Genomic DNA, 19,783 nt, shown 5'->3' on the forward strand with positions numbered 1-19,783 from the left:
GACATTACAGCAGAACAATGGAGAGTGTGAAGGGTACTGCTTGGTTGGACAGTTGATTAAGAAGAAGAACAAAATAATAGTTGGGCCTGATTCTCAATTAAGGCTCCAAATCTTAAGATGGTATCATACTTCACCAGGAGGGGGACACTCAGGGAGAGATGCAACTATTAAAAGGATTAAAACTATCTTCAATTGGAGGGGTTTGTCAGAAGATGTCAAGAATTTTGTAAGAACCTGCAATATATGTCAAACTGCCAAGTATGATACTACAGCATATCCAGGGTTATTACAACCTTTACCTATTCCTGAAGAAGTTTGGGTAGACATTTCCATGGATTTTATTACTGGATTGCCTAAATCTAATGGTAAGGATGTGATTTTGGTGGTTGTGGACAGATTGAGTAAGTATGGGCACTTCTTGGCATTGTCTCATCCCTTCACTGCAGTGCAAGTTGCTCAAATTTACTTGGATAATGTGTTCAAGCTTCATGGTTGGCCAAAGAGCATTGTTAGTGACAGAGATGCTGTATTTCTCAGTGATTTTTGGAAGGGCTTGTTTGCAGTACATGGAACTGAATTTTTAATGTCTACTGCTTACCATCCTGCTACTGATGGCCAAACTGAAGTTGTTAATAGATGTTTAGAAACATATTTGAGGTGCATGTGTGGTGATCATGTCAAGGAATGGAGTAGTTGGCTGCCACTAGCAGAATGGTGGTATAACACTAATTTTCACACTGCTATAGGCTTGACCCCTTATGAGGTAGTTTATGGACAGCCACCACCTTTGCATCTACCTTACTTTGCTGGTGAATCAGATAATGGAGTGGTTGATAGAAGCCTACAGAAAAGAGAACAGATGATTGCAGAATTAAAATTGCAATTATCCAGAGCTCAGCACAGGATGAAAGTGCAGGCTGATAAACATAGAACTGACAGATCTTTTAAGGTCAATGATTGGGTTTGGTTAAAATTACAACCTCACAGACAGGTTTCAGTTAGAGGCAGAACCAATCAGAAGTTGGCAAAGAAGTACTATGGCCCTTTTCAGATTGAAAGTATAATTGGAAAAGTGGCCTACAAACTTAAGCTTCCTGATACTGCACAGGTTCATAAGGTCTTTCATGTTTCTTTGCTAAAACCATTCTATGGTTCACCACCTTTGCTAGTATCTTTACCAGATTGGATGGCTGATAATCGTTCAACTACTTTGGTCCCTCAAGCTATATTGCAGAAACGTATCAGGAAGGTCCAAAATGTTGCTCAAGTCCAGTATCTGGTGAAGTGGTTTAATATTCCAGACCATGAGTCTACTTGGGAATCAGCAGAGCAATTTTTACAACAATTCCCAGATTTTCCTCTTGAGGATGCACTAGCTCAGCTCATGGATTAAGTCGACTTGAGGACAAGTCTTGCTGAAGGGAGGAGCATTTGTTATAGTATCACAGATAAATACATTTCAGCTGACCAATCAGAATCAAGAAGCATTTGGCGGGAAAAACTGTTGAGAAATTCTGTTGTAATTGTTTTAGTCAAGTTGTATATAGTTGATGGAACACAGATTGTTTCAGTTATGAAAATAGAAAATGAATCCTTCTTTTCTCTCATCTCTGCAAATTCTATTCTCTCCTCATCTCTTCCTATATTCTGTTATCTCATAATTTCACCATTGTTGAACATCTCTCCACCATTGTTAGATATCTGAAGATTGATTCTTAAGGGATAATAATTTCTCCCTTAACAGGCAATCGATGAGAGAGACCCTGACAATCGTAGTGTTGTGGAAGGAAATGAGATTGGGAGTAATTGGATTGAGATTGGGAATGAAGGTGGCGATTGTGATTTGAAGGGAAAAGAAGTCATTGAGGAATATGAAGATGATTGGGGTGTTGGGGATGATATCATTGAGGACTATGAAGATGGTTGGGGTGAGAATTGGGATGATGCTTCTGTAAGAGCTAAAGCTAATTAGGAGCGACAGTGTTTTGATAACTATGAAAATGAGAGGGATATAAATGATAAAGGACCTCATTGGTACAGGAATGCTGAAAAGGATTCAGGAAGCTCAAATGATGAAAACTTTGGAAGGCGCCATTATCCTTTGAGGCCTGATGCAGAAGCTTGTTCGTTAGAACTTGGACTTGCAGGTTTGGATCGAATTGCAAATTTAATCATATACTTGAGAGGAAAAACCAGGTATTATACAACTTTTGATTACTTCTACTAAAGTAAGGGTTTATGTCAATAACTCTTAAAAGATATTGGATATAAATATATAAATTTGTGGTTTTGAGTGAAATTATTATGTATTGCTTCACTATAGCAACTTTTTTTCTTTGGTTGGAGATTGTATAGGGAGTTTATTGCTTTGGTAGTCTATCTATGTTAAACGTGTTTTGTTAACCTAAATATGAACTGCGAACTTTATGCAGGCTATTAGGGATACATTTAAGCAAAAGGAGAAATTTTATGATAATACAAACTTTAGTATGTAATTCTGTTTCATGAATAATCGTTATGTTATAAAATCCTTACCCTAGAGATAGTCCCACTATCAGCCATACTCCTCCTCTTCAATGTGGCATTGCTATGCTCAGAGGACAAATCAATAATTTGACTTTTTGATGATTTGTCAGGCATTGCATAAGGTTTTGGTTGCTTAGGCAAATTTTGAGATACTTTAAGTAGTTCAGGGTCTGTGGCCTCAGCTGATTCTTTAACTCTAGGAGACTTGCCTCTTTTAGTTGGCTCAGGATAATCCATACCCTTCCTCTTTAATGTTGGACTTAGGTTGGCACTCTAAGTTGTTCATGGCCTCAGCTGATTAAAGAGAACCTTAGGCGATGAATAATCTTTCCAATAAAGACTTTCGATTTCCAAAAGCCCCCTTATCTATTGAACTTTTCTCGAAATAATTTCTCTCGAAAGACTTGGCCTTTGCTTCAAATTCCGAAACAGTGTAACTTTTCCCACTCTCCCTCACAGACTTGATCACAGGATGGCCTTTTCCTTGGCAAGAACCAACTTGCTGCACCCGGGTAGTGAATTCGCCTTTCGGGGAGGCAGAACAGGCCATTAAAGAAGTGTTAAGTTGCAGAAATGAGGTTTTCATCAAGGGCAATGAAACAGGGGTAGTGATTTTACATATACCATACACAGAAGCCTCTTTTTCAATTTGATGAATATAAGCGATTGGATCCTTAAACTCCTCAAGAGTAAAATGAAACTCAGGGGCTAAACTGAGGGTTTTAAGCCACTGCAAAACCTCTGTTTTATTGTGACTTTGTGGTTTGTACCCTGTTCTGCCTCTAATTCTTGCTATTGAATTTACAAAAAGGCAGAACAGGGTACAAACCACAAAGTCACAATAAAACAGAGGTTTTGCAGTGGCTTAAAACCCTCAGTTTAGCCCCTGAGTTTCATTTTACTCTTGAGGAGTTTAAGGATCCAATCGCTTATATTCATCAAATTGAAAAAGAGGCTTCTGTGTATGGTATATGTAAAATCATACCCCCTGTCTCATCGCCCTCGATGAAAACCTCATTTCTGCAACTTAACACTTCTTTAATGGCCTGTTCTGCCTTGCCGAAAGGAGAATTCACTACCCGGGTGCAGCAAGTTGGTTCTTGCCAAGGAAAAGGCCATCCTGTGATCAAGTCTGTGAGGGAGAGTAGGAAGAGTTACACTGTTTCGGAATTTGAAGCAAAGGCTAAGTCTTTCGAGGGAAATTATTTCGAGAAAAGTTCAATAGATAAGGGGGCTTTAAGTCCTTTGGAAATCGAAAGTCTTTATTGGAAAGATTATTCATATATGGCCTAAGGTTTCTCTTTAATCAGCTAAGGACATGAACAACTTAAAGTGCCAACCTAAGTCCAACATTAAAGAGGAAGCGTATGGATTATCAAAGAGAAAAAACTTGAAAAGTGTGGTGCGGTGGAAGGAAATGAAAGAGATTTTAAGGAAATGAAGGAAGACAGTAATGTTAAGAAGGGGAGTAAGTGGAGTGAGATTGAGAATGAAGGCAGTGATCGTAATTTGGAGGGTATTAACCAGGTGTAAATTGAAGAGAGAAACCCTGAAAAGCGTTGTGTTGTGGGAGGAAATGAATGTGCTTTTAAGAAAATGAAGGAAGGGGGTAATGATAAGGAGGGGAGCAAGTGGAGTGAGATTGAGATTGAAGGCGGTGATTTTGACTTGGATGGTATTAAAGATGAGACGAAAATCGAAGAGAGAAACCCCGAAAACCGTAGTTTGGTGGAAGAAAGTGAAGGTGATTTTAAGCAAATGAAGGACGGTGGTGAGTGTGGTGATAGTGAGGATGTCGAAGAAAGTTATAATCTTGAAGTAAAGAATAAGATGGCTGACAAGGGAAAAGAAGTGATTGAGGACTATTAAGCTGGTTGGGGTGAGAATTGGGATGATGTTGCTGTACGAGCTAAATCTAAATAGGAGCAACTGTATTTTGATAACTATGAAAATATGAGGCATGTAAATGAGCAGTATGGGGAGGTGCCTCCTTGGGTATTGGAATGAAGAAGGGGATGTAGTGGGGAGAAATGGAAAGGCGCAGTATGATAAAGAACCTCACTGTTCCGGTAATGCTGAAAAGGACTCCGTGGGGTTTAATGATGGAAATTTTGGAAGTCGCCATTATCCTTTGAGGCCTTACACGGAAGATTGTTCATTTTATATGAGGACTGGGACTTGCATGTTTGATTCGATATGCAAATTTAATCATCCACTTCAAAGAAAGCCCCGGGTATAATACAACTTGTGATTACTTCTACTAAACTAAGGGTTTATGTCAATTGCTCTTATTAAAATTTTTGGTAGAGAGTTTAAAAATGTTTTGTTAACCTAATAATGAACTGTGAAATTTTTGCAGGCTCCCAGGGATACATTTTAAGCATAAAGAAGAAATTTATGATAAGCCTAGACAGACAGAATGCAAGGTTACAATTAAATATATATCTTTTTTTCTGGGTCTACTTCTGAACTTTTATTGAAAAATTTATAGTTCCTACTACTCAGCTTGATTCCATCTGGCCATACTGAACTATAATGCAACTACACAAGTATATAACAGCCTCGCTTGATATTCCTCTTTTTTCCTTTGCAGTATTACTTGTCACCAGGTGGTTGCAAATACGGAAAAGCTTGTTGGTATATATAGTCATGGCAAAGGAAAAGGTGCAGTGACCCCAAATTCAGAGTTGAACTTTATTGGTTTGCTGATTAGAGTTGTAAAACTTCTCTCCTTTTTTCACAGAATCCAAATTTTGCATATGTATACAGTCCGTATTCAACCAAGAGGGATATTGTTACTATCTGATCAAAAAGTGGACGCAGATATAGATCAGCCATATAGGATCAGTTATAAGGTTATGAAGGTGTTTTTTACTTATTCATATTAATTTTGCTCGTTAATTGCAACTACTACAGATATTATTAATTATTAGTAGTTCATCCTTGTGTCAAATATAATGTAGGTGTAGGCATATATGCTTTACCCTCATCACTTCAGTGGAGATTTTCTAATAAGCTTTTTGATTGGGTAACAGGGGGAGAAAGTATGTTATTTCTACAGGAGAACTGGTTCATGCAAGTATGGGGAAAACTGTAGGTTTCATCATCCGAATCCTACAGCAGCAAGAGGACTTGGCACTACTTTACCAGGTAGAGGTAGGTCATCAACAAGAGCAATAAATGAGACTGCTTTTTTCAGGCCAGTTATCTATCCGCCATCCCCGTTCATGCCAATTATCTATCTGCCAACCCCATTCAGGCGAATTATTTATCCACCAACCCCATCTGCTCCTGAAAATGCAGAATGGAATGGATATCAGGTATTCCTTAACTTATGTGACAATCTTGGAAAATAAGATTGCAATTACTTAAGAGTTAAGATGGTTGTTTTAATTCTTTTTGTTGGTCTAAAATGTTATGAGTCCATGTTGGTACTAATATAAGTGGTGCTTTTATCGTGTTAACAAACTACAATGGTTCTCCTTTACTAAATTTATATTTCTCTTTGAACACATAAGGGGGTTCTGCCTATTCCCCCAGCACTTTCGATGGCCATTCCAGCAACTGGATCCAGCTTCTATGCACATCCGCGAGGCCAGGTGAACGTAGATGAATATCCTGAACGACCTGGACAGCCTGATTGCAGTTCCTACTTGAGAACGGGGAATTGCAAGTTCAGATCTTCCTGCAGGTTCCACCACCCCGGAAAATTGGAGACGGCTGTCAAGGACTGATCAAGGCAGTACCTTAGAGTTTATCTGCTTTGCAGATGAGCATGGGCAGGGGAAAACGGAGCTGATGGGGTCTGCTTGAGTATCATACTGTAGTTTTAGAAACTCATATCGTAGTGATTAAACTAGTACTTGCTAACTTTTTGTATTTTACCATAGGTTGAGCTTTTGACATGAAAACTTTAAAAAGATGTTGTGATGTTTCCGTTATCTTGTTCAGACTTCAGAGTGCTTGCGAACTTCTTCCGGTGAAAAGTATGGTTTTCAGCAACATATTCAAAAGAATAATGTGCTTGTAGTCAATCGGAGTAGACCTAAATTTGCCCAACTTGTCCACAGTTGCAATGTCGGGCAAATTTCACCGATATATGTAATGTCAGGCAAAATTTCACCGATATATGTAATGTAATGCAGGAATACAAGCTACAACGTCGGCTAAAATAAATTATTTTATTAAAACTTCAAATATATAAAATAATATAAATAAATACTAAACTTTATTCTATTATTAGATTAGATGAGCGGCAAAAAAACAATAAAACATTCACATACAATATTTTTTATAAATTATTTTATCCAGGGTTATAAAATTTATAAATATATGTTATTTACATTTTAATATAAAAAGTATTATTAAACATTAATTTATTAAATTTTCTATTAATTTTCTATTATAAATATATGTTTCTTATGTTCATGTTGCTCCACTTAATTTTTATTTATAGCCTAGTGCATATCTCGTCTCTTCTTAAGAAGGTGTCGATGATCAGGTTTCATTGAGGCACGTGTGTGTATGAGTATCAGAGTAATGGTCCTCCTGTCAAAGCCATTCTCTTCGGCTTAATAATTCAGTTTGTATGTGAAGTTAAAGTCTACCTTCTCTTCAGCTTGCTTTTCAGGCAGATGACTTGAGAGGAGATCACTTCAGAGGTTCCAAGGTTATCATCCTGAGTTCTGAAATGATTAAGCTTTTATTAATCCTGGTTAATATTATGTGTGAAATTAGAAATGTGAGTATGATATTGAGATGCACTGATGTGTTAATTTCAGTGGCTGGTTTTGAGATATGGGATTTACAATTTAGAAGTGATCCATGCTGCTGTTAGGATTGCCAAGCAAGAACAGGTTTTCGTCTCTCTCCTGAAATTCACAAATGCCAACCTTGTTTTATAAATAAACGTATTGTAACAAGTCACACTTTCTTTTGGCTGTGTTTATATTCTCTCTTGATAAGCCTGAGTGCCTGACCCTAAATATGTCCAGACTAGAAAGAAATGATATGTGAATGTTAAATGAGCTAGCTGTAACTGTAAGATAGTTGAAAATTATTGCCTGCAGGTTGAATCATAAGATATGTTTGTGTGTTTTGGTTACGGGGAATTTTTTGAAGTTATAAATGTCTCCTTTTCCGCAGTAAAAATTTCTAGACGTGGATTTTATGAAGAAAAATAAGTTTGTCACATTCTTGTTTCCAGTTCTGCGTGACAAACTTGGTGTGTTGAGATCATTGTTTATTTTCCCTTTGTTGTTTTTTATGTCTTGTACAATCACTGGTCGGACCAAATATTATCTCTTATGTTGTGTTTTTCACAATATTTAGTTTCTCGTTACCGGACGCTTATGAACGTATATGACAAAGCTCCCAAGGTTGATAAGGATGCTTTTGTAGCTCCCAGTACTTCATCATACCATAGTTTTGCTTTACTAAATTTGTATTTCTCTTTAAACCCTTTAGGCTCCTGCATATCAAATGATCCTTGATGATAAGCAATTGGAAGGTGCATCATTGTTGATGAACTTTACGGCTGAAGTGTGAGTAGACACTCTGGCCCTAAATCATTTACGCATGGGGAGACCATTGAGTGGATCCTCCGCCACACTGAGCCATCAATCATTGCGGCCACTAGTACAAGAACTGTTCCCGCTCAACTGATATCTAGCTCATATGATGTTATTACATCATTACAGTCATCAACGTCAATTTTTTCATCTTTAAGTTCATCAACAAAAGTGGTTCCCAATAATTATTCACCAAGAATGTTTAATCATGTGGGAGGAGTCGGGGCGAGTCTTCCTTTAAATCCATCCACAATGGTGGCTCACACAATGGTGGCTCACACCATTTTCGGCAACATATCCAGAAGATTAATGTGCCTGTAGATGACCCAAACAGTCTACAGTTGTCAAAAGGTTTCCAGATTCATGTTTCCGAGGGCATGATAAGAAAATTACTTAACCAACTTACAAGCAAATCTTGGTTGATCTAAATGCATCAGAACATCATGCTTCTTTTGATTAGTCCAGATTGGCCAGATTTTTTCTTGATTGGATCAACCTATTAACTTGTATTACTCATAAGCAATTTTTTGATATTTGCTACTAAAACTCACTATAATTTTTGATTTAATTCATGAAATATATATTAATAAAAATTCAACAAAAACAATTAACTAAGGAAATAAATAATTAATAGCATAACTAATTGCATGCATAATATCATAACCAAAACTGATAATAATTCTTTCTAAAGATATATTTCTAAATATCAACAAATCACAATAATTCTTTTTGATTTAATTCATGAAAGATATATTTCTAAAAACTCAACAAAAACAATTCAACAATCAACTACTCCATCTGTTCCTAAATAACAGTCGCTTCGACTTTGTGCACGTAATTTGAGGTGTGCAAAAAATATACTTCTATGTATTATTTTTCAAATTTTCTTTTTTTGAATAAAAGTTTGACATCTATATTTTTATTTAAAAAAAATCAGAAAATAAAATGTAGAAATACGTTTTTATTGTACCTCAAAATACATGTAAAAAGTCAAAGCGACTAATAAAAATAAAAAAAACCCGAGGGAGGATGAAGTAAAACTTAATCTTAATTTTTAGATAACGAATTAAACCACCCAAACACAATTATCATTCTCTCCTTAGTCCACTGAGAAAACTAGAAGGAAAAAAAAAAAAAAAGAATTACAAAACAGGGACACCATCTCTGTGTAACTGGAAGTCTGGAAAGAACACAATAGATCTGTTTGTTTGGCGGAAGCAACTTCTGCTTCCAGCTTCTATTTTTCTTAACCCATCTATACTATACTATTAAAGCCGAAAGATTAAAAGTTTGGTCGGTCGGTACTTGGGCCAAAATACGGGCCTATCTATATAACTAATTATTCTTTTTAATTTGGGCCAAATTACGGGCCTATCTATATAACCAATTAATAATTCTTTTAAAATCGTCGGTACTTGGGTCAAAATATGGGCCTACCTATATAACCAATTATTCTTTTTAATTTGGGCCAAATTACGGGCCTATCTATATAACCAATTAATAATTCTTTTAAAATCGAAACAATAAAAGTTTGGTAGGTCAGTACTTAGGCCAAAATACGGGCCTATCTATATAACCAATTATTCTGGACCTATCTATATAACCAATTATCTTTTTTAATTTGGGCTAAAGTACGGGCCTATCGATACAACCAATTAATCCTTTTAATTAAAATATATTATCTTTCTTATATTTCTGACTAAAAAACTTAATCTTCTAAAATAACATTAAGAAACATGGTAATTACTTTTTTTAACTAAAATATATTATCTTTTCATAAATTTTCTAACTAAAAAATTAATCTTTTACAATTAATACGGACATGGGCGACATATTTATACGTAAAGATGTGAGCCAAAAGTCTTAACGTCAAATAATTAAAAATAGAGAGAGTATTATTATATTGGTCGGGCGGTCGGTACTTGCACCGAAGTACGGGCCTATCTATATATAAAACCAATTATTCTTTTTAACTAAAATAAATTATCTTTATATATTTATTAGCTAAAAGAACTCAATCTTCTAAAATAATATCGAGCAACATAGTAATTGTCTTTTTAATCAAAACGGGTTATCATTTTTAGATTTTCTAACTAAAAAATCGAGTTTTTACAATTAACACGGACGTCATATATATTAAAAATATAATTATTAATAAATAACATGTGATATTATTAAACCAAAAATACATTAATAACATTATTTTTAAATACTCTAATGATCTCACATTAAAAGAAATATTACAAATCTATCATATACTATATATTATTACAATATTAATAAAGCCGAAATAAAAAGTTCACTTGGTCGGTCAATTAGTAAAGTTGGTGAATGAGTTGGTATTCGACCCACGGAGCTCTTGAATTTATAACATGTTATACTATATTTTTTTTTATCATTTATTAAACCAAAACATTAAATTCAAATTAGTATGATGGGTCGGTATTTGGTTTCATGCGTCTCTTTAAACTATTATATGTTTTATATCATATTATGAATTATTAATAACGAAATATTAAAAAGGTTGATTGGTTAGTTTATATATGAGTTTATAGGCCTTCTTAAATTATAACATGCAAAATTTTTTTTTTTAACATTCGCATTAAAATATATATGTTCGACCTAATATTTAATTAGCCATTTGACGGACTTAACTATGAAGAATTTATCCAACTGCTAAATAAAATATTTATTTAACCACATTATTCTATCATAATTTTATTTTTACAATAAAATTAGATAAATTTAAAATATATAAAATAAAATAACAAATATGTTAACCGCCCGTGCATTGCACGGGTTATAAGCTAGTTTGTGTAAAAAGTAAAAGCATTTAACTTTTTTTCTCCAAACACTTTATTAACTTATTTACTTCTCACTTCTGCTCCACTTCTTTAGTTTAAGCAAGAATTCACTTCTTTTAAATTTACCCAAATGACCCCAGGGCTTAGCTTGCAGCACATCAGAGAACAGAAAAGAAAGAAACTTTCATAACTTACAGAATCCAAACGAGTACAATATATCAGCACAGTCTATTTCTTTTCACTCTGTCTCTCTTCCTTGAAGCCCCTGTGTCTGGCCCTTTTAAAAGCTTCACAGATCTTGTATGTATTTAAAAGCTTCACAGATCTTGTATGTATTGATTTCTTGATATATACATTTCTTTGTGCGTGTTCAATTGTTGTATCTTCTTAGTTGTAAATTCAATGGCAAGAATTAGAGGCAGAGCACGGTACAAACCACAAAATTTCAATAAAACAGAGGTTTTGTAATGGCTTAAAACCCCTCCCTTTAGCCCCTGAGTTTTATCCAACTCTTGAGGAGTTCAATCGCTTATATTCATCAAATTGAGAAAGAAGCTTGTGTTTATGGTATATGTAAAATCATACCCCCTGTCTTGTTGCCCTTAATGAAAAACACATTTCTTTAACTTGACAATTTTTTAATGGCTTGTTCTGCCTCCCCGGAAGGCGAATTAAGGCCTACATTTACTACCCGGGTGCAGGAAGTTGGTTCTTGCCCAGGAAAGGCCATCCTGTGATTAAGTTTTTCGAGATAAATTATTTCGAGAAAAGTTCAATAGATAAGGGGGCTTTAAGTCCTTTGGAAATCGAAAGTCTTTATTGGAATGCGAATGTAGATGAACCCTTTGAGGTTGAGTATGGGAATGACGTGCACATATCAGCTTTTGTGGAGTTGGAGAAGCGGAGGGGAGGAGACGGATTTACTGATGATTTTAATGTGGGAGATACTGATCGGAACTTGAGGGGAACGGCAAGGGCAGAAGGGTGCCCGCCGAGGTTTATTGAGGATGACATACCGGGGGTTACATCCCCAATGGTCTATATGGACATTATGCTACATTGTCTCATTCTATGTTTATCATAATTTGCTCTTAAACATGTGCTATATGCAATTGATATGATTTTGTGGAGTGCCGAAATTGCCATAAACATGCTTAACAAACCAATTCTCTAATTTGTATGTCTAATTTAAGGTTAACTTCAAGATTAAAGCTTTGTGCATTTTATGTGGGGAACACTTAACAAATTCTTCCAGTTCATAGCATTTTCTTATACAGATATAGAATACCATATTGTGATCATTGTATAAACTGTTACTTAATTTAGAAGGGTTTTGCATATATAAGTTCATTACTTACTACTTTTAGCGTGAACAACTGCAGTGAGTAATGCTACTCTTGCTAAGAAGACAACGGTCATGTCTCCGGAAGTAATTCTTAATGCTGGCATTCCATGTTACAGGTAACTCTTTTATGTTCTATGCTCCATGTTTTTAATACTCTTCAATTTTCAACCTGTATGGAGTTGTAGCTGGATGAGACTTATCTTTCATCAGTTTTACTGAAAAGCTAACTTGCAGTTATCTTTTTCTGCTGAATGTTTACAACCAGAGGCCTGATTCTTTCATCTTCCCATTAGGACTTTTTCACAGAACATCAATCATAAAAATGTAGCTGTATAGTTTTCTGGCAATGTATTTATGTGACTTTAATCCTTTGTCAAACCAGGTTGGTCCAAAATCCGGGAGAATTTATCGTCACCTTTCCAAGGGCTTACCACTCAGGATTCAGTCATGGTCAGACATCTTTTTACCTTGGATTTTGTTTGTAATATTACTATATCTATACTTTATCTATCTTGACATTAATTAATGCACACAGGATTCAACTGTTCGGAAGCTTCAAATATCGCAACTCCTGAATGGTTGCTGTTCACAGGAGAAGCTGAAATTCGTCGGGCTGCAGAAAATAATCCTCCATCGGTTTCCCACATTCAATTGCTCTATGATCTTGCACTATCATTCTCTTCAGGGTGGTTCACTCTACATGAATTCCCTCGAGTTTTTAATTGCATGATTTAGTTGAACAGTCTTATATGTGGATAGTATCATAATGAAAAGTCATATGTGTAGTCATAATTGTATCATGATTAAGGTTTATGTAATTTTACATTCTCACGGTACCAGTGAGCATTGGACGAAGAAGTGAAGGGGATTGCCTGGTAAAGAGGCTTTTTCTGAAAAATGTGATGCATAATATCAACCTGCTGCATACTCTTGGGAAAGGATCTCCCACTATACTTTTTCCCTGTGATTATATCAGGAGAAATTTTCCTGAATTGCATAATGGTAATAATATTCCCTTATTTAGCAAAAACTTTAATTCTTTGTGCACTGCGACTTCTCAGAACCAGAACATTTACACTCAGGAAAATGGCTTCTGCAGGACTTTTTTCATGCTTAGCTTGTGGGGTTTTATGTTTTGCTTGTGCTGCAATCACAAAACCTACTGAAGTGGGAAAGCATAATCTCTTGTCAGCTGATTGTGGCAATATCAGAGGTAGTGGTTTTGTTTCTGACATTACTGCTAGTAATTGGGGTCTTGTTCCTCAGGATATGCTAACAGTGTTGTGCTGGATTCCGGCTTAGGTAATGAATGCTACACACTACTTTAGAGATTTTAACTGTAGCAATCAATCTAATCTGTCTTAATTGAATGCAGGGCGGATGGAAGAATCCTGTAGTAGACCTCCAGAGGATACATCTTCACTTGCTCTTATAGCTTTGACCTATGAGGATGCTTCCGACTCTGAAAGTGAACTGAGAGAAGTTTCCCCTGTACCTGGCCTTGATGAGGACTCACTTAAAAGTTAAATCACATGTCTTCTGTCTTCAGCATGCTGTTGAATTTAAACAGAAACTGGATGATCTTGGGGGCATGCATACGTTACTCGTTTGTCATCCAGTTACATTATTAGTTGTAATTGTTAGTACTTAATTATGTGATTTAAAGTAATTACTTTTGAAATGCATACTCCTTTACAATTTGGTGCATACTGCAACCAAGTTATTAAAATTAACCTACTTAATAGCATAGGTATTGAGGCACAAACACTTGTGCGGTTATGCCTTCTCTGCTACCAATCCTTTTATAACATTTAGCTATGCATATTTTGCAGATTATTCCAAGTTTCTGGCTGAAACAAAACTAATGGCTGATGAACTGGGACAAGCCAGCTCATCGATCCGCCCCTCACTTCTCTAAATCACTGACAACCGTAAATAAAAAGCCTATCACGTCCAAATCAACGGATACAATCATCTTTCAGCACAAACATCCCTCCACGTCATCGATCCACACCAAATTCATCCATCATCGTCCATTCAATCCCTGAAATCCACGACCACGATTCTCTCAACTCCCGCCCAACAATCCCCCTCCTTTATTATAAATTTAATCCCCGTAAATAAAAATCCTATCACAATCCAAATCAACGGATACAATCATCTTTCAGCACAAACATCCCTCCACGTCATCGATCCGCACCAAATCCATCCATCATCATCCATTCAATCCCTGAAATCCACGGCCAGGATTCTCTCAACTCCCGCCCAACAATCCCCTTCCTTTATTATAATACAATCCCCATAAATAAAAAGCCTATCACAATCCAAATTAATGGATCCAATCATCTTTCAGCACAAACATCCCTCCACGTCATCGATCCGCACCAAATCCATCCATCATCGTCCATTCAATCCCTGAAATCCACGGCCACGATTCTCTCAACTCCCGCCCAACAATCCCCCTCCTTTATTATAAATTCAATCCCCGTAAATAAAAAGCCTATCACAATCCAAATCAACTGATACAATCATCTTTCAGCACAAACATCCCTCTACGTCATCGATCCGCACCAAATCCATCCATCATCGTCCATTCAATCCCTGAAATCCACGGCCAGGATTCTCTCAACTCCAGCCCAACAATCCCCCTCCTTTATTATAAATACAATCCCTAATCCACACACTCTCATCACATCTACAAACATACAAACAAATCAATACACACATATCTTCTTCATCTCCACATTCTCAATTCCAATGGCAAAACATTTCGCTTTGTGTCAGATATTAGTCGCCATAAGAGGAAGACCGGACACTCAGGGTAGCTCGAAGAATCAGCTTGTGTTTATGGTTCCAGTGCTCGGTCTACCTTCAAACCTCTCTTCCATATCAGCATCAAACTTTTCCGCGCCCTGGTTCTGTTCAGGCGGAGGAGTCTGCTATATCTTGATCAGCTTATTTTTGTAAGTCCTCTTGTACTGTATAATACATTTATCCATCTCACTCTATATGCCCCAGCCCACAATGTGAACTACTTATAATTACTTAGGATATTAGCTAAATCCCTTTAATTGGGTATCATCTCATCTTGCACGGCCCCACCAATTTTATTAATCACTTATGAATATCTAGGACATTAGTAACTTATTTCTCCAAAAGAAAACCCTATTCCAAGTAGCAGTCTTGTCTCCACATCTTTCCAGATCCTTGTGATGAATTTCATCAACGTTGCACGGCACAACCCACCTTCTCACCTACTTGTTAAAACCTAGGATAGTAGTAACTTATTTCTCCAATAAAAACCTTGTAGCCATGGTCTTTAGATCTTTCGAGATCTCTTCTCATCTCATGGTTTTCATCTAACCTTGCACCGCCCAGCCACCTTGTCTACTATTAATAAATATCTAGGACATTAGTAACTTATTTACCAAGTGCCAAGACCATGTAATATAAAGATCATAAACATATACCTTAGAAGATATAACAAGGTAGACGTCCTTGCTCTCCTTGCACCTTGTTATATCTTCTAATGTATATGTTTAGGATCTTAATATTACATGGACTTGGCACTTAATAAATAAGTTACTATATAATGTCCTAGATATTTATAAATAGTAGACAAGGTGTGCTGGTCGGTGCAAGGTGAGATGAAACCCATGAGATGAGAAGAGATCTGGAAAGATCTAAAGACCATGGCTACAGGGTTTTTATGGAGAAATAAGTTACTAATATCCTAGGTATCTATAAGTTGTAGAAGGTGGGTGTGTCGTGCAACGTTGATGAAATTCATCACAAGGGATCTGGAAAGATCTGGAAACAAGACTGCAACCTGGATTAGGGTTTTTCTTTGGAGAAATAAGTTACTAATGTCCTAGATATTTATAAGTAATTGATAAGATTGGTTGGCGCCTTGTGAGATGAGATGATACCCATTTAAGGGATCTTGCTATTATCCTAGGTAATTATAAGGAGTTGACATTGTGGGCTGGGCCATATAAAGTGAGATGGATAAATGTATTATATGGTACAAGAGGACTTACAAAAATATATATTTCTTTTGTGTACATCAGTGATGATTTCATATCATAAGGCATGTTGATATTGTCCTATTTGTATTTGGAACAGATACACATGCTGATGTATAGTTGTAGGCATGTTAATATATTTTGAATTATAATTTATTTCTGTTAATATATGTTCTGTTCATTTATCCTGAAGTATAAATGTTCATCCTTGTCAAATATGATATTAAGTCACTTCACCAGAGATTTTCTAATAAGCTTTTTGATTGCGAAACAAGGGGAGAAAGAATGTTTATCGTGGGCTTGCATTACTAAGCGGTAACCATTTTGCTCCATGTTCAGATTTTATTTCCCTGGTACAACAAAATTAACTGGACTGTATTTTTTTTTGTCTAGTAAGTGATTTAGGGCCGGAGTGTCTGCTCACACTTCGGCCGTTATGGAACTGTGCATCAACGCCTAAGAGTCAACATGGTCGGTCCTCCATTGGATCATACTCTGCCACTGCAAAAACATTCTTGAACACATCTTGAAGTTAGCATTTGCTACGGAAACCAAATGTGTTGTTATGTACTTCTGAGCAACATATCAAATTGAACTGACAAAGGCTCAAGTTTGGTGTGTTTCCATGAAGGTGAAGGCCTTAATTAGAATGATGTGTGTAATGTTTCTGGTGTCGAGGACTCTTCGTACTGGGCTTTTGACAAGAGGAACACCCCTACCTTAAAATGCAACCACCGGCCCTCCACTTCAACTTCTACGGATGAAGAGGAAGAACGAGAATTTCATGGATCAAAGATATAAATTAAATGACTTTGAAGAATTATTATCATCAATTCTTCATTATTGATTATTTTGTTATATTAGACATGCTCTTCTATATTCAAAAGTTAATAATGTAATAAGTAATATATACTCACTTCTTTTCATTCAATTTTTTATAGTTTTTTTATTTTTTCACACGCATTTAAATGCTTCTATAAGTATAGTTTTATGATTTATTTTTAAAAATGTTGTTTCTGATTAAAGTTTAAACATTAAATTTTTATTCGGACAAAAAAGAATTTTAAAATATTACTCCCTCCGTTTCAATTTACATGTCCATTTTCAACAAAACTTTTTGTTTCAAATTACTTGTCCACTTCAACTTTCAATGCAAAATCATATTTCCAAAATCAATTCTACTCCACATATCTCTTATTTATATTTCCTAGATCAATCTTACTCCACATATTTTGTTCATTTAATGTAATCAATTTGTGAACATTTATTTTTCTTAAACTGTGTGATTTTTTCAAAGTGGACATCTAATTTGAAACGGAGGGAGTATATAATTATATTTAATAAAAATCTTAAAATGCGTGTCGAGCACTCCGTCTGAAGCGTATACATCTTATGAGGACAGTGAGAGTATTTGTTAGCATCCTGTTTCTTTTCCGATAAAAACCTCTTGAATCACTACCTGGCGAGTCACGCTCCAAAATCAGGCCATGTGCTTTTCAGGATATTGCGCCTTGAACAATACTGCTCGAACTTAAAGAAATAACATATAACAAATGTGTGGAGACATTTGGAACCGTGTTTGCGGAGACATGGGTTCAGTATATAACAACGTATACTTATTTGTTTTGTAAAACATATAAGATTAAATTTTCAAAACAAAGGATGCTATATTTTGTTCCCATTAAAACAACCAAATATATTACAATTATAAAATATTCTTGTATTCATCTCATTTATGCTCTCCATAGTTTTTAAACTATCATCTATGAACGAAATCTAGCATCTCAATATCTTTTATACCAACGACATTTAATTTACTTTTAGATATTATTTTAATAAAAACTTGAAAATTTCACAAATACACATGAAAGAATTTAGTGGACATTCCATTTATCACATAATGTGATCAGACACCATGACAATGAATAATATAATTCAAACTTCTTAAAAAAAATTGACTAGGAAGTTTTTCACTCTTCTAAAGTGATAATCTCAAAAAATCTCTTTCACTTTTCTAAACGGTACTTGTGATATTTCAGCTTGAGTTTTACGCATTTGAACACGTATAGAACCTTTGATGAAGGCGAGTTCTTTTTTTTTTAAAAGGCGGTCCTTTTCTTTCCCCGGACCGATGATCTCAATTAAAATAACACACACAAACAACTGAGATAAGACTAACAACCAAATCCAATAAAATGATATCTAATTCAAGACATAAAATAATGTATACAAGGTTGTGAGTTTGATAATAAAATTACAAGTAAGTGACCGAATAATTGACGATAAAATAAGATTGTTTGATTCATACTCTTGTTTAAAAGTTTCAGCAATAGTGAAATCGTGTTAGCATAATGTAACACTTCGTGTTAGCATAATGTAACACTTCAGTGTATTACACGAAGAAATACAAAAAAAACTTGTTTGTGTTAAAGTTAAGAATGCCTGCCATCAAATTAACAGGGATTTAGTTGTTATCTCTAAAATGCAGATATGTTTAATATTGATAAATATTGAATTATCAAAAATATTTATGTTTGTGGTATACACGCTTTCCAAACATATGTACATGATCTTGGAACACCAAATATTATAATCTAAAACTTTTTTCACACTTTCCAAACATATGTACATAGTCTTGGAAGACCAAATATTATAATCTCAAACTTTCTTCCAGTGATTTCGAATATAATTCAAAATTTTCAGAAAATAAGAAAAATAGAACTTACTAAATATCATAATTTGATATTGTCTTCCAAATTTTGAAACCGAAAAAGTTAGTTTTCAAACTTTCTTCCAATATCGAAAAAGGTAATTTTGGAACTTTCTCCTTCCAATAATTTCGAAACCGGAAAAAATAATTTTGAAACTTATTTCCAATGCTGAAATTTATATTTCAAAAATTCCAGAAAATTAGAAAAAAAATAATAAAGCTATCTTAGAGGCGCTAGTGATCAAATACAAACTAAAAACCTTTTTCAAAATCACTATTTACAACTACAAGAATCACTAATTTACACTGCATTAATCATTGTTATGTAGTAAAATCTACAACTTATATTTTTCATAATTGAGAAAATATACTTATCGTAATTATTAGTTGTCGATTATCAATGATCAATTATGGTAATAGGAGGTTCATGATTGTAATATATGATGAAAAGAGGTGTGTGATGGTGGTAAGTAGTCGCTAATTATATGATAAGTTATGGTGACAAGGCGCGATGACTATTAGTGATTGTAGCCGGAGGTGCCCAATTATAAAAAGTGTTGGTAATCGTGTCAGGAGGTCCCTTATTGTAGTATGGGTGAATGTTGTGATTATATACTTTGTATATATGTGTTGGTATATATATTTTTATTCATGAGATATGTTATATATAAATTAGTGATATGTTATGTACAAATTAGTGATTTCTGTAATTTAAAATAGTGATAAAAATGTGATCAGAAACTGTTTTTAGTTTTTAGACTAATATGATTTGTATTGAGATTGATTTGTCGGTAACTCTAATT

General features: G+C 35.0%; 2 protein-coding genes across 9 annotated transcripts; both read left to right on the forward strand.

Annotated features, from left to right (window-relative positions):
• The first annotated feature begins 3,345 nt into the window (after positions 1-3,345).
• On the forward strand, positions 3,346-6,438 carry LOC108194553 (zinc finger CCCH domain-containing protein 67-like). Of its 6 annotated transcripts, none has more exons than XM_064080843.1 (7): positions 3,346-4,759; positions 4,886-4,952; positions 5,120-5,190; positions 5,296-5,390; positions 5,562-5,682; positions 5,786-5,846; positions 6,045-6,438. In XM_064080843.1, exons 2-7 carry the CDS (start codon positions 4,924-4,926, stop codon positions 6,127-6,129), a joined length of 462 nt encoding a protein of 153 aa, XP_063936913.1. In that variant the 5' UTR covers positions 3,346-4,759; positions 4,886-4,923; the 3' UTR covers positions 6,130-6,438. The 6 variants fall into 6 exon arrangements, with proteins under 6 accessions (XP_063936913.1, XP_063936915.1, XP_063936909.1 ...); XM_064080845.1 differs by having other exon boundaries at positions 5,296-5,381; XM_064080839.1 differs by having other exon boundaries at positions 3,359-4,759; positions 5,562-5,846.
• A 4,622-nt stretch (positions 6,439-11,060) lies between these two features.
• LOC108194497 (uncharacterized) lies at positions 11,061-13,930 on the forward strand. Of its 3 annotated transcripts, none has more exons than XM_017361460.2 (7): positions 11,061-11,200; positions 12,283-12,361; positions 12,628-12,695; positions 12,781-12,931; positions 13,086-13,247; positions 13,345-13,458; positions 13,621-13,930. In XM_017361460.2, the coding sequence occupies exons 2-7, from the start codon at positions 12,340-12,342 to the stop codon at positions 13,770-13,772; spliced, it is 669 nt and encodes a 222-aa protein (XP_017216949.1). In that variant the 5' UTR covers positions 11,061-11,200; positions 12,283-12,339; the 3' UTR covers positions 13,773-13,930. The 3 variants fall into 3 exon arrangements, with proteins under 3 accessions (XP_017216949.1, XP_017216951.1, XP_017216950.1); XM_017361462.2 differs by having other exon boundaries at positions 13,345-13,547; positions 13,621-13,759; XM_017361461.2 differs by having other exon boundaries at positions 11,092-11,228.
• The last annotated feature ends 5,853 nt before the right edge of the window (positions 13,931-19,783 follow it).

The sequence above is a fragment of the Daucus carota genome, chromosome 7 (genome assembly GCF_001625215.2).
Source record: "Daucus carota subsp. sativus chromosome 7, DH1 v3.0, whole genome shotgun sequence".
Taxonomy (NCBI): Eukaryota; Viridiplantae; Streptophyta; class Magnoliopsida; order Apiales; family Apiaceae; genus Daucus; species Daucus carota.

Excerpts from the sequence above, each read along its gene's own strand:
- LOC108194553 (XM_064080839.1), top strand. The coding sequence starts at position 4,924 with ATGATAAGCCTAGACAGACAGAATGCAAG. Across the intron at positions 4,953-5,119 it reads CTAGACAGACAGAATGCAAG|TATTACTTGTCACCAGGTGG; the intron begins GTTACAATTAAA and ends TTTCCTTTGCAG. Across the intron at positions 5,847-6,044 it reads CAGAATGGAATGGATATCAG|GGGGTTCTGCCTATTCCCCC; the intron begins GTATTCCTTAAC and ends TGAACACATAAG.
- LOC108194497 (XM_017361460.2), top strand. The coding sequence starts at position 12,340 with ATGCTGGCATTCCATGTTACAG. Across the intron at positions 12,696-12,780 it reads CCACTCAGGATTCAGTCATG|GATTCAACTGTTCGGAAGCT; the intron begins GTCAGACATCTT and ends TAATGCACACAG. Across the intron at positions 12,932-13,085 it reads GCACTATCATTCTCTTCAGG|TGAGCATTGGACGAAGAAGT; the intron begins GTGGTTCACTCT and ends TCACGGTACCAG.